The sequence below is a fragment of the Anopheles cruzii genome, chromosome 3, assembly GCF_943734635.1.
Source record: "Anopheles cruzii chromosome 3, idAnoCruzAS_RS32_06, whole genome shotgun sequence".
NCBI classification, from domain to species: Eukaryota; Metazoa; Arthropoda; class Insecta; order Diptera; family Culicidae; genus Anopheles; species Anopheles cruzii.
The window spans coordinates 84,803,344-84,827,409 of record NC_069145.1 but is presented as its reverse complement, the minus strand read 5'-3'; the positions used below and the strand labels follow the sequence as shown (position 1 = coordinate 84,827,409).

General features: G+C 48.8%; 4 protein-coding genes across 4 annotated transcripts in view; 1 reads left to right on the top strand and 3 right to left on the bottom strand.

Annotated features, from left to right (window-relative positions):
* Window positions 1-7,435, bottom strand: part of LOC128271184 (transcription factor hamlet-like) — an 88,439-nt gene extending 81,004 nt beyond the window's left edge. The window contains exon 1 of the mRNA XM_053008627.1: window positions 7,399-7,435. Coding sequence (XP_052864587.1) covers window positions 7,399-7,435 — 37 coding nt within the window. The remainder of the gene's footprint in view (window positions 1-7,398) is intronic.
* Window positions 7,436-20,056: 12,621 nt separating this feature from the next.
* LOC128273257 (RISC-loading complex subunit tarbp2) lies at window positions 20,057-21,107 on the bottom strand. Its single transcript, XM_053011193.1, has 2 exons — window positions 20,595-21,107; window positions 20,057-20,527 (listed from the first exon to the last, which is right to left on the bottom strand). The coding sequence occupies exons 1-2, from the start codon at window positions 21,105-21,107 to the stop codon at window positions 20,078-20,080; spliced, it is 963 nt and encodes a 320-aa protein (XP_052867153.1). The 3' UTR covers window positions 20,057-20,077.
* A 232-nt stretch (window positions 21,108-21,339) lies between these two features.
* Window positions 21,340-23,923, top strand: LOC128275768 (gastrulation defective protein 1 homolog). The gene is made up of 2 exons (XM_053014382.1): window positions 21,340-21,470; window positions 21,541-23,923. Exons 1-2 carry the CDS (start codon window positions 21,383-21,385, stop codon window positions 23,379-23,381), a joined length of 1,929 nt encoding a protein of 642 aa, XP_052870342.1. The 5' UTR covers window positions 21,340-21,382; the 3' UTR covers window positions 23,382-23,923.
* On the bottom strand, window positions 23,438-24,032 carry LOC128275770 (NTF2-related export protein). Its single transcript, XM_053014383.1, has 3 exons — window positions 24,009-24,032; window positions 23,856-23,942; window positions 23,438-23,796 (listed from the first exon to the last, which is right to left on the bottom strand). The coding sequence occupies exons 1-3, from the start codon at window positions 24,030-24,032 to the stop codon at window positions 23,485-23,487; spliced, it is 423 nt and encodes a 140-aa protein (XP_052870343.1). The 3' UTR covers window positions 23,438-23,484.
* Between the last annotated feature and the right edge of the window lie 34 nt (window positions 24,033-24,066).

The window sequence follows — 24,066 nt, the reverse complement described above, 5'->3', positions numbered from 1 at the left end:
AAAACGTTGGCATCGACATTTCTTATTCGCTCCCGGTTGGGTCGCTTCACGAAAACGTTCAACGGACGCTGGTGGATGTATTATTTATGATTTTAATTAAACTCCTTACCGGTGAAACGAACGCGGAAGCAATGGAGCAAGTTCTGTGAGTCGCAAGTCGAGCATTCGAGACAGAGAGCGAGAGCGAGAAACATGGACAACTCCGTCCAACTTTCATTCACAAAATAAAAAATAATGCATTCCCGTACTATTGTAATGCAAGACATGGAATCGTTTCGAAAATCGGCGTGGTTCGTTAGTTCCCATGTTAGATCTCAAGCAGCCTTCACCTCAAGATGCAAATCCTTTCGGTCGGAAGCAAGACGTGTACAGCACCGTCAAGAACGTGGTCCTCACATGCATCCTGACTTTAGGGCTTTCTGTGTTCAATATCTGATTCTCAACTGGGAAGCGGACCGACCAAAGAAATGGTTCAAGTGATTAAGCCTCTCCAACCGTATACGGCTCCGAAAATTGGCCATCGTCAAGAGATCGCCAGGAGTTGTTCGAGCAGCACAAAAAACGCTGCCTGCCGAAGAAAAAGGGGTAATAAAATTGTGCTCTCCTCCGTTTCGGTTCATCGAGCACCACTTTGCCTCGTCGTGAATCCAGCCATCCCATCGGGCATCGGACGTCGGGTTAATCGAGCTTCAACATAAAATGGCCAATGGGGAGCGATTACTTTTAGGGTTTTTCAGGGGTATATAGCATACGTTTGAAGAAGCATCCATTTTATGATTTCCCGATTGTTGTTGGCTACCTAACCTAGTCGAGTCAGCCAACCACACAATGTCCTTCAAAGATCAACCAAAAATGGTTCGCAAGAGAACCGAACGTTACGCGCGGATCAACGAAACGCGCCATCTCATTATGGAGAAAAACGTTTTCCCATGCACACACACGGTGAGTTCCGGGGACCCACTTGGGTCAATGGGTCCTCAGTCTCCTAACAACCTGCATAATGCAATCAGACACCGGCGAACCGTACGAACCCGACCGGTTCGACGGCAAAAATGGCACCATTAGAGGCTCTAAGCTTTCCCGCGTTCCTCAAAAACTTACCCCGATGTCATTCAAGCGTCCTCTCCTATGTCCTGTGCGCACCAGTTCTTCGTCGAGTGTCAGGACACGCTTGGCGAGCTCCCATTTGCACGCTGCAAATTAGTGGTCCCATCGTAGCGCATAGGCTACCGCTCAAGTGAACGGCTTAAAACAATTTGTTTTAATGATTATGATGATTTTTATGAATTTTAATGAACTAAGACGCCGACGACGACATCATGCTCGTTGATGATAATGGAACCGACCGACGAAGATTATAATGATGATAATGAAGATGGTTGTGCCATCAAGAGTTGACTACTAGGCCGTCCCGAACCCGCCACACCCCGTGCAGGTCCTTAAGCACCCCGTTCTCCCCGGCAGTCCCAACGGGGGCCACAGGAAAAGCGTGACGATGATGATAAGTATTAAGGGAGTAATAGCGAATGCCACGGAACCCACCGCGAGGAGTTGCGAAGTAATCAGTTCGAGACATGAAGATAAGATGGCGCACGCTAAAAGGCACGAGGGGGTCCGAGTCCGGCTTTTTTGCTCCAAGCGCCGGAACGCCAACAACGCACCATTCCGCCGTGAGAATGACTGCAAAAACGGGAGGTCATAACTCGGTTCCCGGTTAGTATCATTCCGTGTGCCCGACCGGCCGGGGTCTCCTTCGGCTGCGTAATTACATGCAACGGCCAGCCGGCGGACCCGGTCCTGGTGCAGGACATCGACGCAAAGAAGCACGCGCTGTGTCATGTCGTGCACCGGCCAGACGACAGGATTGCGCATTGAAGAGTGGGGTTTGGTCCTCCGGTCACGGATTACGCTTCGGAATCGCTCCGTCTCCGTGTGTGCAGTTTGAAATGTCTATTGATTTTCCTTGTGCCCGTGCACCGTCGTCGGTGCATGCGACACGGGCTTAGATGATGGATTTAAGGAAAAATATGATTTCCATAAACAATTTTGTAGCCACTCCGGACCACAATGGAAACGCGGTGCAGTATGATGCATTCGTGCAAGCATGCAAGATAATGATGATGATGACATGCAACCGTCCTTTCGTTCCAGAAATTATCCTTCATTAGGCTAGCGAGCGAACCGAAACCCAAGACACTTTGACTTCGGTTGGTAAGGTAATACAAGTGACCGTCAGGTGCTTGGAACTTTACTTCAAAGTTAGACCATCTTTTACGTAAAGTCAACGTGGCACCGCATCGGGTCGAGGCATGCAGCAAGCTTACAACTCTTATAAATGGCCCATCGTTTCCGGTACCGCGGCTAATGCAGACGCTAGAAAGTGTAGGTGCACGTGCAAACAGTATCCGTTTTGTAGAGTCAAAATGGCGGAAGGAAAAACTTTAATTAAAATGCACAACTCTCGGTGCAGCGAACGTACACACGAACGAGATGAAAGGCACGGCCAGTTTATGGAGCGACATTTTCTTTTCGCGACCAACTATTTCCATCACCTTTCGCAACCGTCCACAAAAAACCGCAGAATCCGCGCGAGTTGCCGGAGGGCGATGTCGAAAGTTTGCGCCGCCGTAAATATGCTAACAATTATTTGGAATCCCTTTTCCACCGAAAAGCGGTGGTCAGAAACTGTAACGAGGTACCGTCTAGTGTTCTGCGCTTACTGGCCATCCGGATGTGGAATAAAAATGGAAAAACGATGCTGGAACTTTGCTGCAAAGTGGGGAAGGAATAAAAATGGCAGAAATTGTGATTCCGTAGAAGGAATGGACGTTTTCCGTCGTCTGCTCACGGCTGCACTCGCGCCAACATTATCTCGGAAGAGCAAACATCTAACCGAGGTTGCGGCCGTGGATTGCATTTGCTTGCAACAATTGCACTACCGGAACCAAGGCCAGCAAGAGGCAACCCACCAAAAACATCAAGCTGACTCGAGCGTGGTTGGCAAAATAAAATACTATTTCTGCTTCCCGGGAACGACTTCTAACGGCACTGGCACTGGCGGCACCGGTGTGTGTTGGTGAAAGGTTTGCGCCCATTACTCGGCCATTAATCGACGCTCGGATACGCAAGCGTGTATCGAGTCTGGAAACTATGATTCACCCGGGTTGTGTTTCTAAGAAGCAACAGTATCTCTGCCAAAAATAATCACCAACAGTGGGCGTACCCCGTGGGTACGCCTGCCCTTGTGCGTTTGTTTGCCAACAACAATTGGGCCTCCAGATGGCAAGATTCGTGAAGCTGGGAAGCGATGCAATTGCACTCGATGCACCACGGCGCATGATGCACCCTGACCGTGGGATGATGGTGGCTAAAAATAGTACCAGCTACTGCGTTTTGAGTACTCAAAACACTATCAAAACACTGCGGCGGGAGTCACACATGGGGCGAGACGGTCGGAACGATGATACATGCCGTGACTTGCGTAACCAAGTTTATTTCAACAAAACAAACGATTTTAGGAGGATGAAAACATAATTTAAGTCGCTAAAAAGCAGGTAAAAATATCAGATAAGTTGTGTCAGTAATAATCAAGTATAGTTGTTGGCCAGATAGTTTCATTTATTTGAGCTAATTCTCTTAAATTACTTGGAGTCTGCTCCAAGGTTCACCAAGGTTCACCATGTTCTCAATGATTGGGTGATCTCAAGAGACTGCTCCAGAGTTAGAGATTTATCACCGATAAAGCAAGAATATCATGGAATGCCTTAATGGCACTAACTTACAGAAGATTGTCTTGAAAACTAAAGAAAACCCATGTGTTACTTCGAAAGTGCATCAGCATAAAGAAAACATCCCACAGATGATGTGATCCGTGGTCGCTGAGTGCTTGGCCACATGTGGTCACGTTTGCCGACCTTAGCCGACAGAACTCAACCTTCCTCTTATCTTGCCCATCTGAGACGAAAAGAAAGTATATTTACACACAAAATGGAATATTAATTACCATAACCCGGAACACCGCCGCAACCTGGTGGCCATTTGGCGCAGTGTCAGAAAAGAATGGCGCAGTAACGCTAGCGTGTTGCGTGTTGGGCTTGGAACGAAGAAAATTTATTGCCAATATCGTCGCCAACCAGCTCCAGCGTATGTACCGTCCTCCGAAGGACTCCGAGCCACCGAGAAGCAACTGTCAAAGTGACAGCTGATCTTCCCTTTCATGCCGCCGTCCGCCGCAAGGTGGATTAGAAATTCAAACCACACAGCCCGGGGCCGAGAGCACATTTCAATATCGTGTAATCAAAGTCATAAATAAAGTTTTTATCTACACCCGGCCATCTAGCGGCCCCGTGCCCAATTAATGCTCGCCCTCCTGACAAGGGGGGCGTAAACGACAGGACCCTCCGCTGGGGTCCTTCGGGTGCGGGTGGTCGAAAATCCCTGAACTCGGGGCCACCGGGAGGCACAGACCCCGGAAGAATTGCGTGCCGCACCGAAGAAATCCCTGCGGTTACGGTGACCACAAAGTTGAGGCCTCTCCCCGGGCGCGCCAAGATTGATGTGTTTGCGGTGAGAAGGCGCACTAGAAGCGGCAGTAAAAGGACACTCTGGACACCACGTATCGTGGCGTAGGGGAGAGCTGACAGGACACGCGTCGCCCAGGTACCGAAGGCCATCATCATAAAAAGCAATGGACACTTACGCTCCCTTTCTCACTTTGTCTCCATTCTACAGGAGAGAAAGGGTCCTGCGACTGCCCCCGGGGGAGACGTGATCGCTTTATGTAATCATAAATTTTATGACACCAATCCAAAAGACCCTCTTAGCTGGGGCTCTGTCTCTGGCGCTGTCCGTGTGAGTGATGAGTTCCAGACGCGACGAACCGCTGGACGAACTGGCGCCCACTTTAACGATCCGGCCGCTGGACACCCCCGGCTCGGGCTGGCTAGCGAATGATAAATTAAACCAATTGACTTCTATCGGTTGTCTCAGAAATCCTAACCCCGGCTTAGCTACTGTTTACCATAAAAAGGTGCCTCCGACCACGGGCCTATCGACTGTCCGCAGGAAACGAATGGAAAGCAGGGTCCGAACCGACCGGTGACGAACCGAGGGGCCCTTTAATGTCCGCTCGGATGCATGTCGTTATACGCCACCCGCCGCCAGTCAACCGTTTATTAATGGCGCTGTCTTTCCCTACCGCTCGGCTGGAGGCCGGGAGGCGGATAGATTCCGGCCTTGTAATGAGCATCGCCGCCCGCCGGGTCTGGATTTAGTGGTCACCGAGGGTCACCGGCCGCGCCACCACCAAGATGGACCCGCCGACGACTACGATCGGAATGGGTCCGAATGGGTCGTAAAAATTTATTCCACTGTCCACTTGACGTGACTTGGACCGCCACCACCCCTGTAACTATAGTCATTTATTACCGAACGGTTACGACGAGAAGGGGACGGTAGCTGGCGACGCTCGGCGCCATCCTTTCACCACTTACGACAGACCCCGCACCTGGATTCTTCCTTGTGCGGAGGTCCAAAATCAGGACAACAAGATTTGAATAGACAGAGCCGGCCATACGACCACAATTATGTTGGCCTTCCAACTTTCTTCTTGTTGGGACCCATCAGCCGGTGGGTGTTTTTATGTGCGTTTCGATCAAAACCCCACCCAAGTCCCCTCCACAAAACAACAGACCCACAGAGTGTCCCGTACACGACGTTGTCGTGCGTCGGAACGGTGCTATCGGGACTGCTGCTGCTTTCCATCATTAACGTCATCGAAATGGACCGTCCAGGGATAGGCGAGCACAACGGAAAACGATCACAGAAAATGGCCTCTTGGCTGGCCGTTGTGGGTCATAAAACGGTGGTGGGTACGTAAAAATATTTATCGTACTTTTTTACGCCCTTCCGCCCCGGGAGGGAGAGAAAGACAGAGAGCCAGAGTGCCTTGCCGGACTCGCCAGGATGCTTCCGAAGACGAAGGTGTCTGCGCAGGGTGAACCGCGAGCCAAGGTCCTTATCCTTTTGGAGCCGGCGCCCAAGCACACTTACACACCCAAACGGGACCGTTCGGAGCAAAATATGACACAGGGCCCAGGGTGACGCAGTAAAGGTGAACCCCGGCCGGGCGGCTACCGGAAGTGTACCCCGTGCGACAGCGACCCCCTCGGCACCGTTTCCGGTCCAGCTCCGGGTCTATACACTGGGCCCCCGGGTTAATGTCCCCCACCGGACGGTTTTATCTTCCCCACACGAGAGTCACCCTGTGACGCCCGTAATCTTTGTGGTGTGTGTGTTTGTGAGAGACAGGGCCGCCTGTGATATGATTGCATGTCATGTCCTGGCCCGTGGTGCCGCGCGCCAGTGGGCGACATGCAAGAATATTAACTTATTTCACTTGTCAATTATTATCTAGATGTGAGATCTCCTGCGGCCGAGCCGGGCTGGGCCACCACCCACCGAGTGCGCCTTGCCTTCGGCGCCCATTTTCTTATGTCCATTTTATGGTCCCTAACTTCCTTCCGCCCCGGCTGCCCGAGCTCCCTGCCGAGACACGAGACCGGACACCGGGAGGGCCATCGGGCGTCTTTGGCGTCATCGTGTGCCCGCCGCCGTTGCCGTGGTGGTTGAGTGATTCTACTGCTATGCGAATGTCCTTTTTTCTGTGTCACATCCATTACCATCACCATGAGCCAGGGACAGAAGCAGGCAGTAGCAAAAGTGTCCACCACCAACCCCCTGGTGCCCGGGGCACGGATTGGTCGGTTTCGGTTGCCGCAGAGTCATGACCGCGGCTCAGCCACGGTCGTGCCGGCGAAGATGGCGAGGGGTACATGGTATCATTTGGGACACTGGCACCGGAGACCCCGAACCCCGTCCGGTCCATAAACGATATGACACAGCAAGGGTCGCCCCAACATTGGTTTGCTCTTTTATGCGGTCGGGGAAGTCGGGGGCCCATTTGGCACATGCGGACATGCGGCAGGACACTCTCAGCTCCGGTAATCGACTGTCCGCATCCGATGTTCGTGTCTAGTTCGGGCGGTTGTGTCCGTTTCTGTTTCTGCCCCTTTCTTTCTGCCGATGGTGCCACAGCACGACGTTCCCAGTGGCCCGGATGTGGCGCGCCGTGGAGAACTTCGGCGTCACTTGGGCGGGCGCTGCGGAAGGTGTGATTTAGTGACGGTCCACGGAGCCACAATATTTAGTTTGACATGGTGAAGGTAATGGAAGGCAGTTACGGCACCCCAAAAATGTGATGAAGAGTTGAAAAGCATGTTGCAATATTTAATATAGTTTCTCCCCAAAGTTGTACGGAATTTAGGAACTCTTAAACGGGGCATGTTTCAGCTGCAGTTAAGAGCCATAAAACCGGTTATTCTTTGTTCCCGAACCTACCTTGAGCAAATCGTCGAGCAACCGATTTGGAGCGCATCCTGTCGCAGACGCTCAACTTGGCCTCTACTTTCGACCTCTTCCGATCGCAAGTGACACAAACACCAGACACATTGGAAAATTAACCGGCGCCAACGACAACCACTGCGACAACTGTTCCTCGAGTTCCCAGAATTCGTCTCCGTGTCTAGCCTATTGTCTGAGAGCAAAAACTGGACCACACGCGGCCATACGAAGACGGTGGGTTATGTTTTCGTTATGATCTTCACTTTTTTTCTATTTTGACAATGGCCAACGACACTGTCCTTGGTAAATGTACTTGCAAAGAAAAAGAAACTTTGCTCGGTTGTTCAAATTTCGTCCAAACAGTACCACTCACTACCTAGTACAATGAATCACCACGGTCACCGTCTTTACAAACTCGTCTTCCGAAAAAATGGAACGTCCCAAAGTTTCAGTACAAAACTCTAGCTCGATTCAAACCACGACCGTCTGCGATCTCCGATGTTCATGTTGCCGTTGCACACGCCACGCACACACACACCGACCGCATCCTGCATCCTGTCTGGGGGGAGACCCTCGAGACAATCGATGGCGCGACGACGTGAAACGTCAATAAATCTCACACACCGCAAAAAACAATAACAACAACAGCTGGGCCCACAACTCGTGCGTTAGGTTCTCGAACAAACCGACCAACGGACCAACCGACCGACCGGCTCGACTCCGGTGAAGGGATCGCTTGTTACTGGCCGCGGCCGACTGCCAACAGTACCACTTGACGCTGACGCGGGAATCCTTCATCGCCACCGCAGCGGTGGCGAAACCGTGGTGGCGATGTGTGTTCGCTCGCAAAACAAACGATGGGGAAAAAATAGAGACAAAAAAGGGCCACCGACCGGCCGAACAACTCTCCCGCACACACACACACGCACCCCGCTAGGTGTGTGGCTTCGCGAGACGACTGATCATTGCGCGAGTCTCGATAGAAAAAAAACCCAAGAAATCCACTGGACACCACACAGCTAAGCAGGAAAAGAAAACAAAACACACATCGAAGAAGGGTAACGAATTAACCCACCAGCAACAAATGTCCACCATTGCTCGCCGATGTTTTGCGCCGTGTTTGCATTCCGCTCTCGCTCACGTTACCCTTTTGCTCCCACGATAGTGGCGCCCGCGGAAAACACCGCGACGAGTAAAAAAAGGGAACAAACATTACCACTACACAACCGGGGCATACTAATACCAGAAACACTCCTTGTGAGGAGGATTCTTTCTTACTCTGGCGTAGTTACCCGTTTTTAATTCGCGCGCTCTCTCGCGCTCAACTGGCCGCGTATTGTTTTCTTGCGTGTTTTCGCTTGTTGGGGATCCAACTACTACTACTACTAAGGATAGTGGCCGCCACTGGTTGTCTCTTTCGGGCTGTCCGGCAAAGAAGTGAAACTGTCGGCAAACCGAAGTGAGTTGAGGACAGCATTATTGAAGGTAACGGTTTAAAATGATGACACTATTTAAGTCTCGAAATATTTTAAGAAGTTTTTAAGCCGTGTTTATCATGAAGCTCTGCACTAATGTGGCATTAATGTTCTAAAGAAAAACCAGAAAAAACCAGCCAGAAATTATGCCTTAGGTTTACGAAACGCTGGTGGCGTTCCTTCACTAAATTATAATCATTTGCAAATTTAAACCTAAATAATGTTAGTTTGCTCATCATGGTTGGGTGACTAAAAGAGTGCAAACATTGGGGAACATCTTTCTCACAACCAGAACAATGAAAATGAGAAAATCGCGCCCAGCGGATAGATAGAAAGTGCCTAGGGCTTCCTGTTCTGTTTTCTTCGCCGACGGATCACTATTTTCTCCGCAATGGAGAAAACCACTTCGCGGGTGTGTGAGCGCGACAGACAGTAGAGTTTCCGTGTTTGCTCATTCGATTCCACTATTTTCCACCAGGCGTTCGGACCTCTCTCGGCTGTTTCTTCGTTCGCTCTCTCACGGCATAAAGGAATGCATCAGTATTGGGAAACGATCGGTCAGACTGCCTCGCACACACTAACCGCGGAAAAGTCAGCGGAAGCCCAACAGTCCAGTTAACCGTAACTGATGGACTTTTGCAGCATGACCGAATAAAAATGAATTACATTTAGACAATTTTTTCTGCACTGGAACAGAAACGGAAAATACATAATTCAATATATTTTATTTTAAAGTTACGTAAACTTATTTAGAAAATAAACTGTAGCTGGAATTAATTTGGATTTGTTAATTTAAAGTTTTCTAAATAAAGTTAACATAAAGTATTATGAAAAATAAAGGATATTCCCATCGTTCCTTTAGTGGAGGCGCATGGTCCTTGTCCTCCTTTCATGTATAAAGAAAAGCAAACTTTTAAATATCAAACCAGCTTGCGCTTAGCATGATGAATGTGTAAATACTAAAATATTCTTTTGCCTACGTGGCCCTCTACAACTCCGTTAGTCATGCAACCTGCTTAATTTAATGTTCTCTGGATCATCTGCATTTGTTTCTCCCGTAACTGCGATCTGTCCATTACGTGTCCCCGGTTGTGCGCCCACCCCATCGTGTTTATGGTCCTTCGCCTAGCCTTCCCGATTAATGGATGCCATCGGTTTAGGTTGGCCCCTTCGGCAATCATTAGCGACGTCGAAACCCTGCGCTTGGCCTGCACGCGCTATCTGATCAAACATCATCGCTTTAACGATCACAAACTCAGATGCCAGAGCGAACCGAACTTCGGAGGCCTTCAATACAAACAAGCTACCCCGTTTCGACCCGCCATCGGTGGGCCATCGGTGAAATACCACTCAATTTGATCGCCTCCGTCATCCGCAACAGTGAGCAAAAGTGAAAGCACCCCAAACACGAACGAATTTCTCCCGTGCTCCCGAAAACCGAAACAAGAGCAAGGAAAGGAAAATCAAGAAGTAAAGTTCCACCACAAGCCCAGCGAGCAAAACCCCTTATGGCCCGGCACGAAAGCGTAGGGAAAAGAGCAACGAAACGGCCCCGCCATTTGGCGGGCGGGCGGCTCGTAAAGCGTAATGAAAAGTTCACCTTAAATACCTGACGACCGTTTGCGAGTCGTGAAAATCAAGATTTTCCCGGCTCCATGCTACCCGCGACTTGTCGTTATTCGACTTGACCGTTGCAAATGAGCCTCCAGCACCCCCGCCGGTACGAAGCTCTCGTTGGTTTCGTTAAAATATTTGCTACAGTTTTCCAGCCGCCTTTCCACTCACTCACTCTTTCTCTGTCTCGATTTCTTTGCCTGTCTCACTCTCACGCGCAGTGTGTTTCTCACATTGTCACGGGAAAGGTGACACCAGCAACAACTTAAATCCAATGGCTACTCGATTTTCAAGCTTCACGATCTCGAGCGGGCAACATAATTTGACATTTATGAGCTGGACGGCAGATTTGGAACCGCTTCGGTGAAGGAATGTCCAGCCCGGGTCGAGGGTGAAAGTGAAATTACCATAAAGCATAATAAACGAAAGGAACATTCCACCGCCACGACAACGGCGATCTAATCTGGAAGCAGCAGTCGGGTGCACACACAGGTGCGACATCGGAGTGGCCCAATGGAACCAACAGCGGAGTAGACAAACACTGCACAATAGGGCGCTGAAGGATGTCTGTGTGACGAGGTAACGTTCTACATGAGCACGGCTGCCGCTGAAGCGTGGAGAATGGCCTTTTGCTCATTAAAACCTCAGCAGCAGCCACACTGAGGTAGCGCATAGAACTCAAAGAGAATTGAAAGCAAATAAATTATTTAACAAAATTTTGTGCCATGTCCATTTTGACATTGGTCCGACGGAAGATGAAAAATGAAGCCATCAAGGACGAGAACTAAAAGAAAGAAAGTGCGCTCAATGCCGTGTTTTGATTTCATTTGGTTTCTAAGGAAAGTCTAAATATTCCTATACAGATCGGTACAGTCGTTAAATTAGTACCCTTCGTACCCATCTAAATATTTTAAATCTATCTTCATGAGACACAATGGATGAAATGTTCCGTTTACATTTGTTTCCATTTTTGTAAACATTATCAATTTTCAATCAATCAATTCTTTCCATTCTGATATGAACCAACCCTCGTTCAATTATTCCACACTTTGCCGGCCATTGATTAACATTCGATATTATCGATCGACTCTTTTCGTTCATATTTTGGCTAATCGATTGAACATCGGAACTCCACGGTTCGGAACGGTTTCTGCTTTTCTCCATCCTTGACTCCTTTTTTATTTTGTTCAAATTTTTGCGATATTGTTTTACACGGCCGACCACCGAGGCGCACCGTGTAGCGGGCAATTCAAAAGTCGAACAAGGTTTTCCAAAGTTGTCGAATTCTTTTGGTCATACCGTCCTTCGGTGTAATTTTGCCTGAAAAACACGTTAGTCATCTCGACCTTGATCGACAAACGCGGCAAAGTATTGCTTTATTAATAGCCAGGGCCCCCCGGAATCGGTGGCAGTCGCCGGGGAACCATTTCGGTACTGTTAAGGTGTTAGTGAAATTGGTTATTGTTTGATTTAAACAGGGTCTCGTTGTGTATCGAAGTTGAATCTAGATGAAGGACACAATCAGACATCAAAAAAGGTTGCGCCTTTGTTTGCGAACTTATTGCAATGTTTGCACGGTCTTAATTTGAAAACACTGGTGCTGTAACCAGATTTAACAACAATACGAATCTGAGATCAAATGTTATTTTTCCTGCTCACGGAATGAAAGTGATATTTACTTAATTCACTACCTATCTGCCACACAAAGTTTGTGCGGCAAAAGTTGACACACAGAACAAAAAAACTCAATCGTTCTCTGCTTGACTTTGACGGTATTTTTGCTGACTGCTCCCGGGAGAAAGACACACCCTGTGCCATAAATCCTGGATACATTTGTACATACGAAAAAAAGGTCCTTCTAAATGATATACCGTATCTTTGGTTCCAGTTCTGATCATCCAGCGTTTAGCAGCCGCTCCAGAGCGAGCGAGCGAGAACGAGTCGGCAATGGAAAACGAACAGAACGAACTTTTTACATAAGGACATACACTGGAAATCATCAGCAACCAACACTATCATATCCGTCCCCACAGTCGCCAGCGGAACGGTACATGGGATGTGTACACATCGCACAAAAAAAGGCAATGGCGGTGAACGAGATAACTGCCGACGCTGGAGATAAGACTAGATTCCGTGGCGTTCGGATTGCGTCGCATTTTCCACATTTTCCGCTCGGGGACAGATCTGCCCAATGAGCGGGCTGCTCGGAGCGTCCTATTTATTTTACCGTCCCCTATCCCGGCTCACCAATACCAACGCGACGGGAGGACATCCGGCCGACGACTGCGAGCATTTATCCTGTTGGTATTGGTGGCCGGAAGTGCAATGTGGATGCTGCCCTGTGGAGTCATCCCATGTGCCCACGCGGCCACATAGCGATGTCACTTCTGTAGCCCAGGAGCACGCTGTTGGATACTTTTGCGCATAAAGCATGACATAACAATGGAGGTCGAGTCAAAAGTATGTAATAAAAAGCGAGAACAAACGCCGTTTCGCTTTATGTTGCGAAGGGAACGAAAATTGGATCCTATGCTTGAAATTGTAACGGCAATATTCTTTCGAATCGCTTGTCTCTTTGTGGGAAGAGAACGAACAATCAGCGAATCAACCGTTGGAGAAAGTTTATTTCTTGCTGGTTTTGATCTTTTTCAAATAGGATAGGTGATTTCTTGCAAAACCCTCCAAAAAAATGAACAGCTTTGATAAGAAGATGATAAGAAGATAAGAACAATGAAGCGGTGTTGTAAAAAACAACAGCTGTTGCCCGCTGCCCCACGCGTAACGCTTCGTAACGTCTTCCCAGCGGCCATCGCGCATGCGCGTTGCCTAAGTGAGAGTGTAGTAGTAACGGCTGGATTAGATACCCCATTTTGGTCAACGCCCACTTTGTGGTGGCGTTCTTGATATTTTCTCTCTCTCTACTGTGTGCGTGTGTGGGAGAATTTTCTCTATTTCTCTAGTCCGTCGACTTTTCCCCTTCATGATCAATCACCAGAGTGGAAATGTTTTTCCCCCAAAACCTTGCTCTGACCGCGGACGGTGTGACGCGCTGCCAATCAACCGTGTGTGGCTGCGAAAGAGCAGGGTCGAGCGGAGGGAGCAGGGGTAAGGGAGCACGGTTTCGAGTTTTGGCATTTTCCACCGCACCACGCTTTTCCTTCACACCGTTCACGCCCGGGTGGAAACTGTGGGCCGCCGCCGCCGGGCGAACCGAGGTCTATGCAAATATTGCTTTTAGAAACACACGCTCTCGATGGAAAACGCAAACTCCGTTCGCTTCGTGGGTTGCTTTGATTCATTCCTCCGCTTTTTTCCGATCGATCGCGTTCAAGTGCAGACGAGTCGAGTCGGGAAAATCGGGCTGCTTTCGCTTTTCTGGCCACCAAATCGAAGCCGATGGTGGATCAATAACTTTAACGGAGTAAAATCGAAGAAAACGTGCTCCACGGCCGAACTCGGGGAACGAAACGAAGCCAGATCGCCATTGACCTAGTGGGGTTATAGTTGGGCCATTCGGATCGAAGGGATAGTGCATTTAATGGGGTTTAATCCGTCTCAATTAACGCGTTGGATTTTCTGAACCGATTAACCTATTGAGCTGTTAACACTTACCTTCACAACATAGCGCAACAAATTGCACACAACTATAGCATAAATTAGCTTAAACTTAATTGAATAAGAAATCCGCCACTTCCAAAATCGGCTCGAAGGAAGTTAAAGGCGGACCGATTCTTCACCTTCACTTGGCTCCTTTTTATTGAAGACTTAACGCTTACGCTAACGGTCGCTACTACCGGTCAACGGGCAACAAGTATTTCCGCGTCGGGCCAAATGAGCGAGCCCCTAGCCGCCGGCGGACGGGTGCAAAATTTAAATTCACTCACGCTCTTTTGCCTGCTCATTCCGGAAAGTCCATTAGACCCACTGCCCGGACCAGCTACCGGGGTTGTCGGTACGACCCGCCACATCGATCGCAAGGAAGCGGCCTCGACTCAGGGGTGTGATTTTGCTTTATTGTTCCGTCGCAACGCTTTCGATTTCCTGCAAACTGTGCAGTGTGCTTAAATTTATGCCGTAAAGAAGTTCGCACGGTTAAACCTTGCCGTCCGGACGTTAATTGTAGTGGCTTTAAATGCTGACGGTGCACGTACCAGGGAACGTTCGGGTCACCAGAAAGGACCGAACCACCGCATGACCACCAACTAGTCAACCGGCTCAAAGAATCATTTAGGTACAATCTACGGCTATGCTCCACATTTCAACTAATCTGGAGCATAGAGATATAGCATAATGAGCCGGTTTGGGTCTTTCGATAAGATTGCGAGGCAAATGTCGTAGTTTCAAATCTGGTGCCGGATGCCCGAAAAATGTCCCCACCGGAATCTGGGTAGTGTAAGGCATTCCGCGTCCGTGCTGGCAGTTGGTATAAACTGTGTACTTCGCCGTGCTCGTTAGGATTCCAATTGCTAAGACACACTTGCCATGCGTAAGGTACATTATTGTTTTGTTTTTTTTATTATTACTTTTTTCGCAAAACGGTATGACAACCGGTTGCGTGTGACGCCATGCTGACCAACACGGCCGACGATCGCCTGCCGGGAATCATCAAGCATCGTCAGTGAAGGATGATAATGTGCATACCGCATGCACCTTAAAAACGCCGCGTTTAGTGGTTGTACCGAAAGCCCGTCGCTCTGTGAAACAATTCAACAAATAAACTCAAGAAAAATCATCAGAAGGACGTACGTTAAATATACAAGCTGAGCAAAGCTACAGCACAGTAAAAGAAACAAAACCAGTTCGAACGGATTTGCTACTTATTGAGATCTGATTTTAACGAAAAACAGCATATTTTTTCGTCCAACCTTAGCGCGTTTTACAAAAGCGCTAATTGAAGGGAAAATGTACCACCGACTCAATGCGTGACGTATTCACATTTTCTGGAATGCGATTTCCTCGGCGTAACAATCGCAAAGGCTCATCTACACTTCACACACAAATTCTCTGCCCGAAAATGAAGAGCTGCCGTTCCGGGGTACCCCCGCAGAGGGTCCTTCATCGGTCTCAGCACTGTCTTCCGTGGCCGTCGCAATCGGACGTCCTTGCCGGAGCGGTGGTACCACCGTTAGCACCGTTTTGCGTGCAAGCATCGAAACGGGGCCTAAATGGTTGACCAACGGGAGCTTAGTGGCGACTTACTTGCGACAATTCGAGCGCAAACGACAAGTGCCACAATTACGCGCACAGGAAACAGATCGTGAAGCCACGCACGAACGGAATTCCGATTTCGCTCGCGCGGTAGGTGGTCAATTGTGCCGGCCGCCGCTGCAGCCGCCACCGTGCGCTTACGTAACGGTGTACTTAGAGGCATGGGCCCCAAGTGAACATTCGGCCGAAAATCCCTCCAAACACGTCACGTTTCCTTCCCGTCAACTTCAACTTGGACCTGAGCCCGGTGGTACGGTCCGGTTGATTTTCACTATGTCAAGGTTAGCGGGTTTAAAGTGTTGACGAACGGGCACTTTAAAACGAACGCCAATGGCCGACGCTTACCGGAACCGTTGACCAGCCATCCGTGATTTCCACGATTTCCACGGCGGCGTGTGAACGGTTTTGTGTTTTCCGGGAGCGGCACGAATCTCTGTCAAGGTTTTCGGAAGGCCGGAACGTGATGTTGCGAACGCCACCACAGCTGATCTGGTGGCAAAACTAGACGGTTCAAGACATTCGTCAACAAAATTTGCGATTATGACTTCATTTTGCATTCGAATTAAGAAAACAATAATTTCAAGACAGAACACCGCTGGCAGAAGTTGGACCGATGTTGGTCACTCATTCGGAACATTGGTTCCGATTGACGTTTCTTCCGTACGGTCGATGGATTATGGTCATTGACGTAGAATTGATGGTTGGAAATTGTGTGGCAAAACCACACGACCACGTTGTTCAACGACGAATAAAATATTTGTGGCATTTTCGGCAACCGAACGCCCTTCATTCGAGAGTTCAAAATTAGAAAATGGAAAAACACTCCGTTGTGTGACGTATACTCATTGCGATGTAATATCTATTGCGTTCCAGTTGTTTCGAAAAGTTTATTCAAATGCATGAAACTACCGTGAATTGGAATTCGAAGGTTTTTGCACTGAAATGTGTTCCTCATAAGGCCCTAAATGTTGGATCTCATCTACAGGATAACGACTAACCCCGAACGATAGTTTCATTTCCACCGTCTGCGCCCCTGGTAAATGATAAGTAAAGCGGCCCTTTAAGGATGCTATTCTATACGAAAATGCGTAGATAATCGAAATTAAGACATTTTTCCGAAGAAGGTTTCATCCTTCGTGTGCTTCACAGCAAGGACTTGCTGGGGCTCGGGCAATTATGATGATAAGAAGCTTTTAGAATCTCAACCCACCGCCCCACCAGACCATCCTCCTGCCAAGCTAATGGAAGTAGCCAGGCTACTGGCTGGCTGGGACTTCGGAGGCTCCTGGCGCGCCCGGGTTGAAGCACTCCGGCGGCGGGTTGGCTCACTAATGGAAATTCATTAGCACATTGAGCAGAACACGCATATGGACGGGATTAGATACAGCAAAGCCATTTTCGGTGTAAATCATCCCCAAATTGGTCACTTTGGACTTCATTTCCATTGCGGTATTAATTGGAATTGTCCAAACAAACGGCCGGCCGGTTTTATGTTTTTCATATTCAGTGGCCCCAAAAACCCAGCCGTTTCATCAATGCGTGTAATCCACAAAGAACCTGGTGCTTGGTCGCCACGCCAGCCACATTCCAAAACGGCGAAGCCCCACCACGAAGAAAAACACAAAACAGAAAATTACCAGAGCCCACAAAGATAAGCATGAAATATTTCGCTACCAAATTGCGTGGCAATGAATATGGAAGTCATATTTAAATGGAAATCAAAACAGAAAACCCAGATACCTCGCCGCCGTCGCCGTTCGTTACCCCTTTCAGCTGGTTGCGACCACTTTGGCGACACGAAACGGTCACCAGGCGCAGGCCCATATTTCGTATGCCCATAAAATGGGCGATAATGTGGAAAATGGGATCGCAAATTTGGAATAAATTACCTTCACGCCAATTCGGCCAGCCGGGACAGGCGGAAGGTAGGTTTTGAAGGAGCAGAATCTCCTTCCCGCCCGGCAAAGGTGAGCGTCTTCGGTGGGGTCACAGATTGCGATCAATCCAGGCGGAGCGCTCCCATCGTCGGATTCCATCGGTGGCCTTTTGGTGCTAAATCTGGTGACATTTTTACCCCACCCGGCCAGATGGGGGTTTGTCGTGAGGAAAAGCAAGTAAAATCCCAACGGATAAAATCATCGTCATGTCCTGTGACTATGGGCAGTACTGGGCGGAAACGGACCTCTCGACTCTCCGCTGGGCGGAGGTACGCAGCCCGATACTTGATGAATATTCATTGAAAAGTTTATTAAAAACGCAATAAATTTCCAAAAATATGATTATGACTTGCACGCACTATCCGCTTCATTTGGAAGGTTCCGCGAGCCAGATCGGAACCAGCGTTCCTGTAACTCTTTCGTCCCCGCAATTCATCGGTTAACTTCTTCGCGTCCCTTGACCACCGTTGGGGAAAACAGGATATGGTCACAGGTCTCACACATTACATTAGGGTTGAGTTTCTGGGCAGTCCTTCGATTGACCACAAACGGAACGCAACGCATTGCTCATTAGTGGCGATGGAAAAATGTAAATTGGTCGCGCGGCGGTTGGCTTGGGTCAATGATTATGAGTCAAAAGGCATCAGATAAGACTGTCTCTGTCGTCTGCGTCTGACCGCCTTGCGTGTTCTCCAGTGAAACATGACTAATTAGAAAGGTTTCCCTCTGTGAGTAAAAAAATCAGGGATCATTTGAAGAACTGTAACATTTATTCCCTAGATCTAGAGCGTAGTGAGACGAAAATTATGATTTCTCAAAAGGTGTTGCTCAACGGCCCATTCCGGTTCATCCTAAAATGCGGTTCTCCGACGGCAGAGTCTTTCGAACATAGCCAGATTGGTCACAGTTCATACAACGCCACAAAACAAACAGACTGCCCGGAACGGTCGGAAGCGATAAGTTAATGTTTGGTGGCTCAAAGCAGCCCTATGAACCGACGGGAAAGGAAAAACAGGACTCACACAAATGTCCCACACGTCTGCGGGATGCCCTCGGAAGCACGTACCGATAATTGGTGAAACAGCAAAGGCCCGCTCTAGCAAGAGTTGTACAAGTATCGTGATCCTGGTTCCTGGTCCTGAAATGTTATGCTTGAGGAACACTAGGAATGGGTGCTAAACATAGGAAGCAATAAACCACACTACTTTTTTATCGAACCCGAGCATCAACCACTCGAAATTAGTTCTGCCTTCGAAGGCACCAGACCCAACATATGATAAGAAACAAAACTAGATTCCACTGCGGTGAAAAGAACAGCTAAATATTAAATACTTGAGTATTGAACAACTCTCGAGTGCAAACGCGCAATTAAGTTGTCGTAATTCGCCCCGAAAACATTGGCAACGGGGCGGAATTTCGTAAAAGTTTCTTTTGAGCCCGATTTTGATGAGACAAAATGAGATTATTTACAACCCAAAAAAAATGTTGCGGAAAATCGTACGAACCATCGAAGAACACGTCCACTCGAGACCATATGCACTCTCTCAATCCATACGGAGGGCCCTTGCGAAACAGCAGCAGGTAACATGTTTATCATTAACCACCCGGGTGGCGGAAAAGCAGATTTTCCGGATTTTTCAAAACTCCCCTTTTCAGCAGTGTGTGCTCTACGCGGCTACTTCGTCCGATAAATTTCGCTCTCTGCTGGCATTGGGACAATAGAGGACAGTTTGCGGTTGAGTTGCATTTCGAGTGGAGCCACGTGACAACAACCAAGCGCAAGGAATAAAGTTTTTGCAAGAAGCACAAGTTGAGTTTCACACAAGTGCCGAATAACAACCATTTTCCAGTCTCCGTTCCCATATTGGACATTCTGGAGAATGTAGCGATGTGCACACGAACCAAAAAATCGAAAGTACCAGGAGGATCACAAAGAGCCCAACATCATTGAGCATTGAATATTTCAGATATCTTTCAAACTACCCTATGAACGCATTATCACCTCCTCAACAGCGTTTATTACAACGTATGAGCCATTAACTTGGTATCAGTTCGCTAAAAAGTAGCCCGTCTCGTTATCTAATAACAAATGCAAATGGAACTATGTAGCAGTTCAGAAGAGGCGCGCCTTCTTGCAAACGGTCTCGTCGCTTTCGTTGGCCTCAGTGCCATCGTCGGCTTGAACTAACATTCTTTGCCAAGGATGCTTTACAGTCTTTAAACAATTTGTATCAGGGTCATATTCGAACCAATCACACTTCCTTTCGGCCAAACGTGAAGTGTTTTGATCCAATTCAATTGCCTGGAAAAGTGGAAGGATCATTGGTTAAAGTATTGTCGAGATAATCACAGCAAGCGATTGAAATTGTTGGTATCGGATGTAAAATTCTGTTTTTGAAGGATGCAAGGTATTGCGGCTCGAGATCTTTATTCACACGCCGTCTAACGTACCTGCGTAAATTTCAACATTGTTGAAAAATATCTCAATACATTTGTGTAGAGATCATCACCGACGCCCATAATTAGACAGTCATATTCGGGGTTTATGAGCTCAAAGGTGTTCATAAACCCACCGCTGCTCAACCCAATGTTCCGATCGTGCACTTGAATGGCGTACTTCAGGCCGAGAACCTGCGGAATACGGTGAACCTTTTCGCAATTTGTTTCTCTCTCATCGGCCATTACCGCGAGGGCTTCACCGATGCGAGCTTCCGCTTCCGGCAGGTTCATGAAGAAATCGTGCCGATCGGCGATCGTTACACCAAGCTTCTTCTTATTGGCCGATTGGCTGTACTCGCGGTATGTGCGTACCACCTGTTCATCCTCGTTCAATACCTCCTTCAAGGCCAGGTCGATGGTCTGTAGCTGTAGACTGGTTTCTTCTACAGGGAGCTGGAAGACAAAAATCAGAAAAAAAACAGATAACACCTGCGCTGGACAGTGAGAAGACAGCGTTTACCGCTTGCAAAGTTTTTATCATCTCACTGCAAGCCGCCTGCTTGGCGCCCTTCTTTGTCGAGTGTGTCCCGCGGCGCACAATGTCCCGGATGCGACACTCGTATTCAAACAGTGGTGCGTGCGATGGACCGACGTTTCGAACCAAAGTGAACTCCGGCAGAGGAAAGTACCGCTGGACACAAATGTCGCGGACCAGCATCACTTTATCTCCTCCGGTTTCCAGATTGCCACCAGCATCGGCGTCATCGTCTTCGTCGGTTGTAAAACCGCGCAGCAAACAAATCAGCTGCCAAGCGGCTTCGTGTTTGGATTCTTGCTTACTCCGGCCAACACCCGTTGTGTTTTTTGCCATGGCCGTCACTCGGTGCGTGAATGTTTTCTCGTTGGGTCCGAGTGGAGAGCACATTTCGCCAAGAAACTCATAAATCGGCATTGCGGCCGATTCCTTTTGGCACATCTCCTGCAGCAGGGTGACAGGGGTTTTGTCTTTCAACATTTTCGCCTTGATCGACATTTTCCGTCCAACAGATTAACTTCTAAATCACAAATGTAAGAAACACCGCAGGTTGTTTTGATCATTTAAGAGATTTTGAGCCGAGTTGCAGCGTGGCAAGAACGGTGCATTTTCGAATCGTTCCCGAAGGGAAACATGTCAAACGCTTGGTTGTTTTGATTGTAAACAAAGCTTGCCATTTGTTGTTCACTTAACGATCAATACGCATCGAAAAAAGAGAAGTTCTTTTTTTCTGGCCAACTAGAAAAATAGAACCTACGGTTCCGCTGGTCAGCATGAACCGGGGAAAAATAACGTTCGGTAAAATCAATCTAAAGTCTTCCACCTTGCCGTCCGACAATGCACCAAACCCTTCCACTTCTGGTAAATATTGGAGTGCAAGTAAACTTTATTCATATCATATTCACATTTATCATACTGATCTTGATCATAGCAACTGAACCGTCGATGGAGGGTTTCGGATCGTTTGGCCGCATCGCAGCTCTTCCAACGCAAGCCGATGCGGTTGAGAAAATAGCAGAAGAGCTGGATAACAGCAAGCTGCAAGAGGTGATGGGCATCACAGGGTTTGGCCGGAAACAGGCCCAGAAGTTCGACATCAACGAAATGATTCAGCGTGCCAAACAGAGTGCACGGAAGGCTCCGATCGATCGACACAGTGTCATCAACAAGCCGGCGGATGAAGGCGACGCTGACGCTGACAACGAGGATGTGATCGGTCCCTTACCTTCGGTCGGCGAATCCGATGCCGATGAGCGAGATGAGGACGAAAAAGAAGAGGACGACGACGAGGATGATGACGAGTTCGATGAGGATGCACCGATCAACAAGCTGCCACACTCGCACGAGGTTGAAATGCGCCACGGCAGCAAGGCCATCATTGCGCTCGCCAGCGATCCGTCCGGCGTGCGGTTGGCTTCCGGCTCGATGGATTACAACGTGAACTTTTGGGACTTTTCCGGCATGGATAAATCGATGAAAAGCTTCCGCTCGCTGCAACCGTGTGAAAATCATCCAATCCGCGCGCTGCATTACTCCTTTTCCGGCGACATGATGCTCGTCGTTTCGGGCAGCTCCCAGGCTAAGGTGCTCGATCGCGACGGGTTCGAGAAGATGGAGTGCGTCAAAGGGGATCAGTACATTGCGGACATGTCCAAAACCAAGGGACACATCGCGGGCTTGACGGCCGGCTGTTGGAGTCCAGTGAAGCGCGAAGAGTTCCTCACCAGTGCCCACGACTCCACACTGCGGACGTGGGTTTTTGCGAAGACTAAAGAGCAACGGGCGGTCATTAAAACCCGTGCGCAGGGCGGTCTGAAGACGATTCCCACGAGCTGCACGTACAACCGCGAGGGCACATTGATAGCGGCCGGTTGCAGCGATGGGTCGCTGCAAACGTGGGACACACGCAAGATGTTCGTCAACACTACGCACTGCATACGGGAGGCGCATGCCAAGGGAAGCGAAATTTCGTCGGTCCTATTTTCGTACTCCGGCTTTCAGCTTGCCTCACGTTCGATGGACGAAACACTAAAGCTGTGGGACATGCGAGCGTTCCGAAAGCCGCTGCACGTCTTCGACGGATTGTACAGCCGTTACGATACGACCGATTGTTGCTACAGTCCGGACGACACGATGATACTGACCGGAGAATCGCTCCCAAAAGGTGCCCAGCAGGCGCACCTTTACGTGTACGACACAAAAACCTTCGCCCAGGTAGCCAAACTCCCGATCGCGGATTCCCACGTGATCCGCACGCTGTGGCACCCGAAATTGAATCAAATTTTCGTCGGCTGCGGGAACGGCGTGATCCGTGGTCTGTACGACGAAAAGCGAAGCATGCGCGGAGCGAAACTGTGCGTCGTAAGGACACACCGCCGGAAGAAGGATTCCGAGATCGTTGGGACAACTCAAATCATTACACCCCATGCGCTGCCAATGTTCCGGCAAGAAAAGGTGCGCTCGGTGCGCAAAAAACTCGAGAAGGATCGTCAGGATCCGGTTAAATCGAAGCGTCCGGATCTGCCAATCACCAGCGGTCAGGGTGGCCGAGTGGCTAGCTCGGGTGGAACACTCTCTTCGTACGTCATCCGCAACCTTGGCCTGAGCAAGCGCGTCGAAGATGACCAGGATCCGCGCGAGGCCATTCTAAAGTATGCGAAAGAGGCGGCCGAAAATCCGTACTGGATTGCCCCGGCATACGCGAAAACGCAACCCAAACCCATCTTCAACAACGAAGACGAACCGGAGGCAAAGAAACCGAAGGCAGAGTAACATTAAGGTAGTGTTTAAAATAATATGACCATCAATGATCATTCATCTGTGCTTAAGCTACGTTTTATTGTAAACATCGGAGATGGGTTTTCACGGAATTGGTTCAGAAGATGCCATCCTGTAGGCGGAAACAGTCGCTAACGATCCGCCATTTGTCACCTTCCGCCGTAATCATGAACGTTTGCTGGAACGGTTTGGTGGGATTGTCCTGAAACCTAGCCGTGCCGGACACCTGCACGAGAAACGTCGGTTGCGTCGACACGGATTCGTCAACGATCGGTTGTGCATCGAGCGTTGAGACCGTGTGCTCCGAGCGGGGCAGTTCCTGGAAAAATTTCTCAATCCGTTCCTTGCCACTGGACCCGTTTCCGTTCCACACCAATATTCCGTTTTCCATGTAAAGTCGCGACATTTGCTAAAATAGAACAGTTATCATGTGTTTTTGTCTCAAATACTGGTAAAATATATACTCACATGACGCTTTTTGTCCACGCTCTCGTAGTACAGCTTTGTAAACTCTTCCGCCGTCGTGCACGCGGCGTCAATCTTTGTTCGCATGATCTACAGAGAGAATAAATGGGAAAATAAATATATTCATGAGGATCGACTAGATTTGTGCTAACTTACTGGATCTAACTGTGTGGCAGCCATCGTGAATTAGAACTTGATTAGTTTAAGTAGTTTT

Bases quoted from the DNA above. Each gene is read 5' to 3' on its own strand.
- LOC128273257 (XM_053011193.1), bottom strand. From the start codon at position 21,107: ATGTCGATCAAGGCGAAAATGTTGAAAGACAAAACCCCTGTCACCCTG. The intron at 20,528-20,594 runs GTAAACGCTGTC...TTTGTCTTCCAG, and splicing joins TGATAAAAACTTTGCAAGCG to CTCCCTGTAGAAGAAACCAG.
- LOC128275768 (XM_053014382.1), top strand. From the start codon at position 21,383: ATGAACCGGGGAAAAATAACGTTCGGTAAAATCAATCTAAAGTCTTCC. The intron at 21,471-21,540 runs GTAAATATTGGA...TCTTGATCATAG, and splicing joins ACCAAACCCTTCCACTTCTG to CAACTGAACCGTCGATGGAG.
- LOC128275770 (XM_053014383.1), bottom strand. From the start codon at position 24,032: ATGGCTGCCACACAGTTAGATCCA. The intron at 23,943-24,008 runs GTAAGTTAGCAC...TTCTCTCTGTAG, and splicing joins CTGCCACACAGTTAGATCCA to ATCATGCGAACAAAGATTGA. The intron at 23,797-23,855 runs GTGAGTATATAT...GTTCTATTTTAG, and splicing joins GCGTGGACAAAAAGCGTCAT to CAAATGTCGCGACTTTACAT.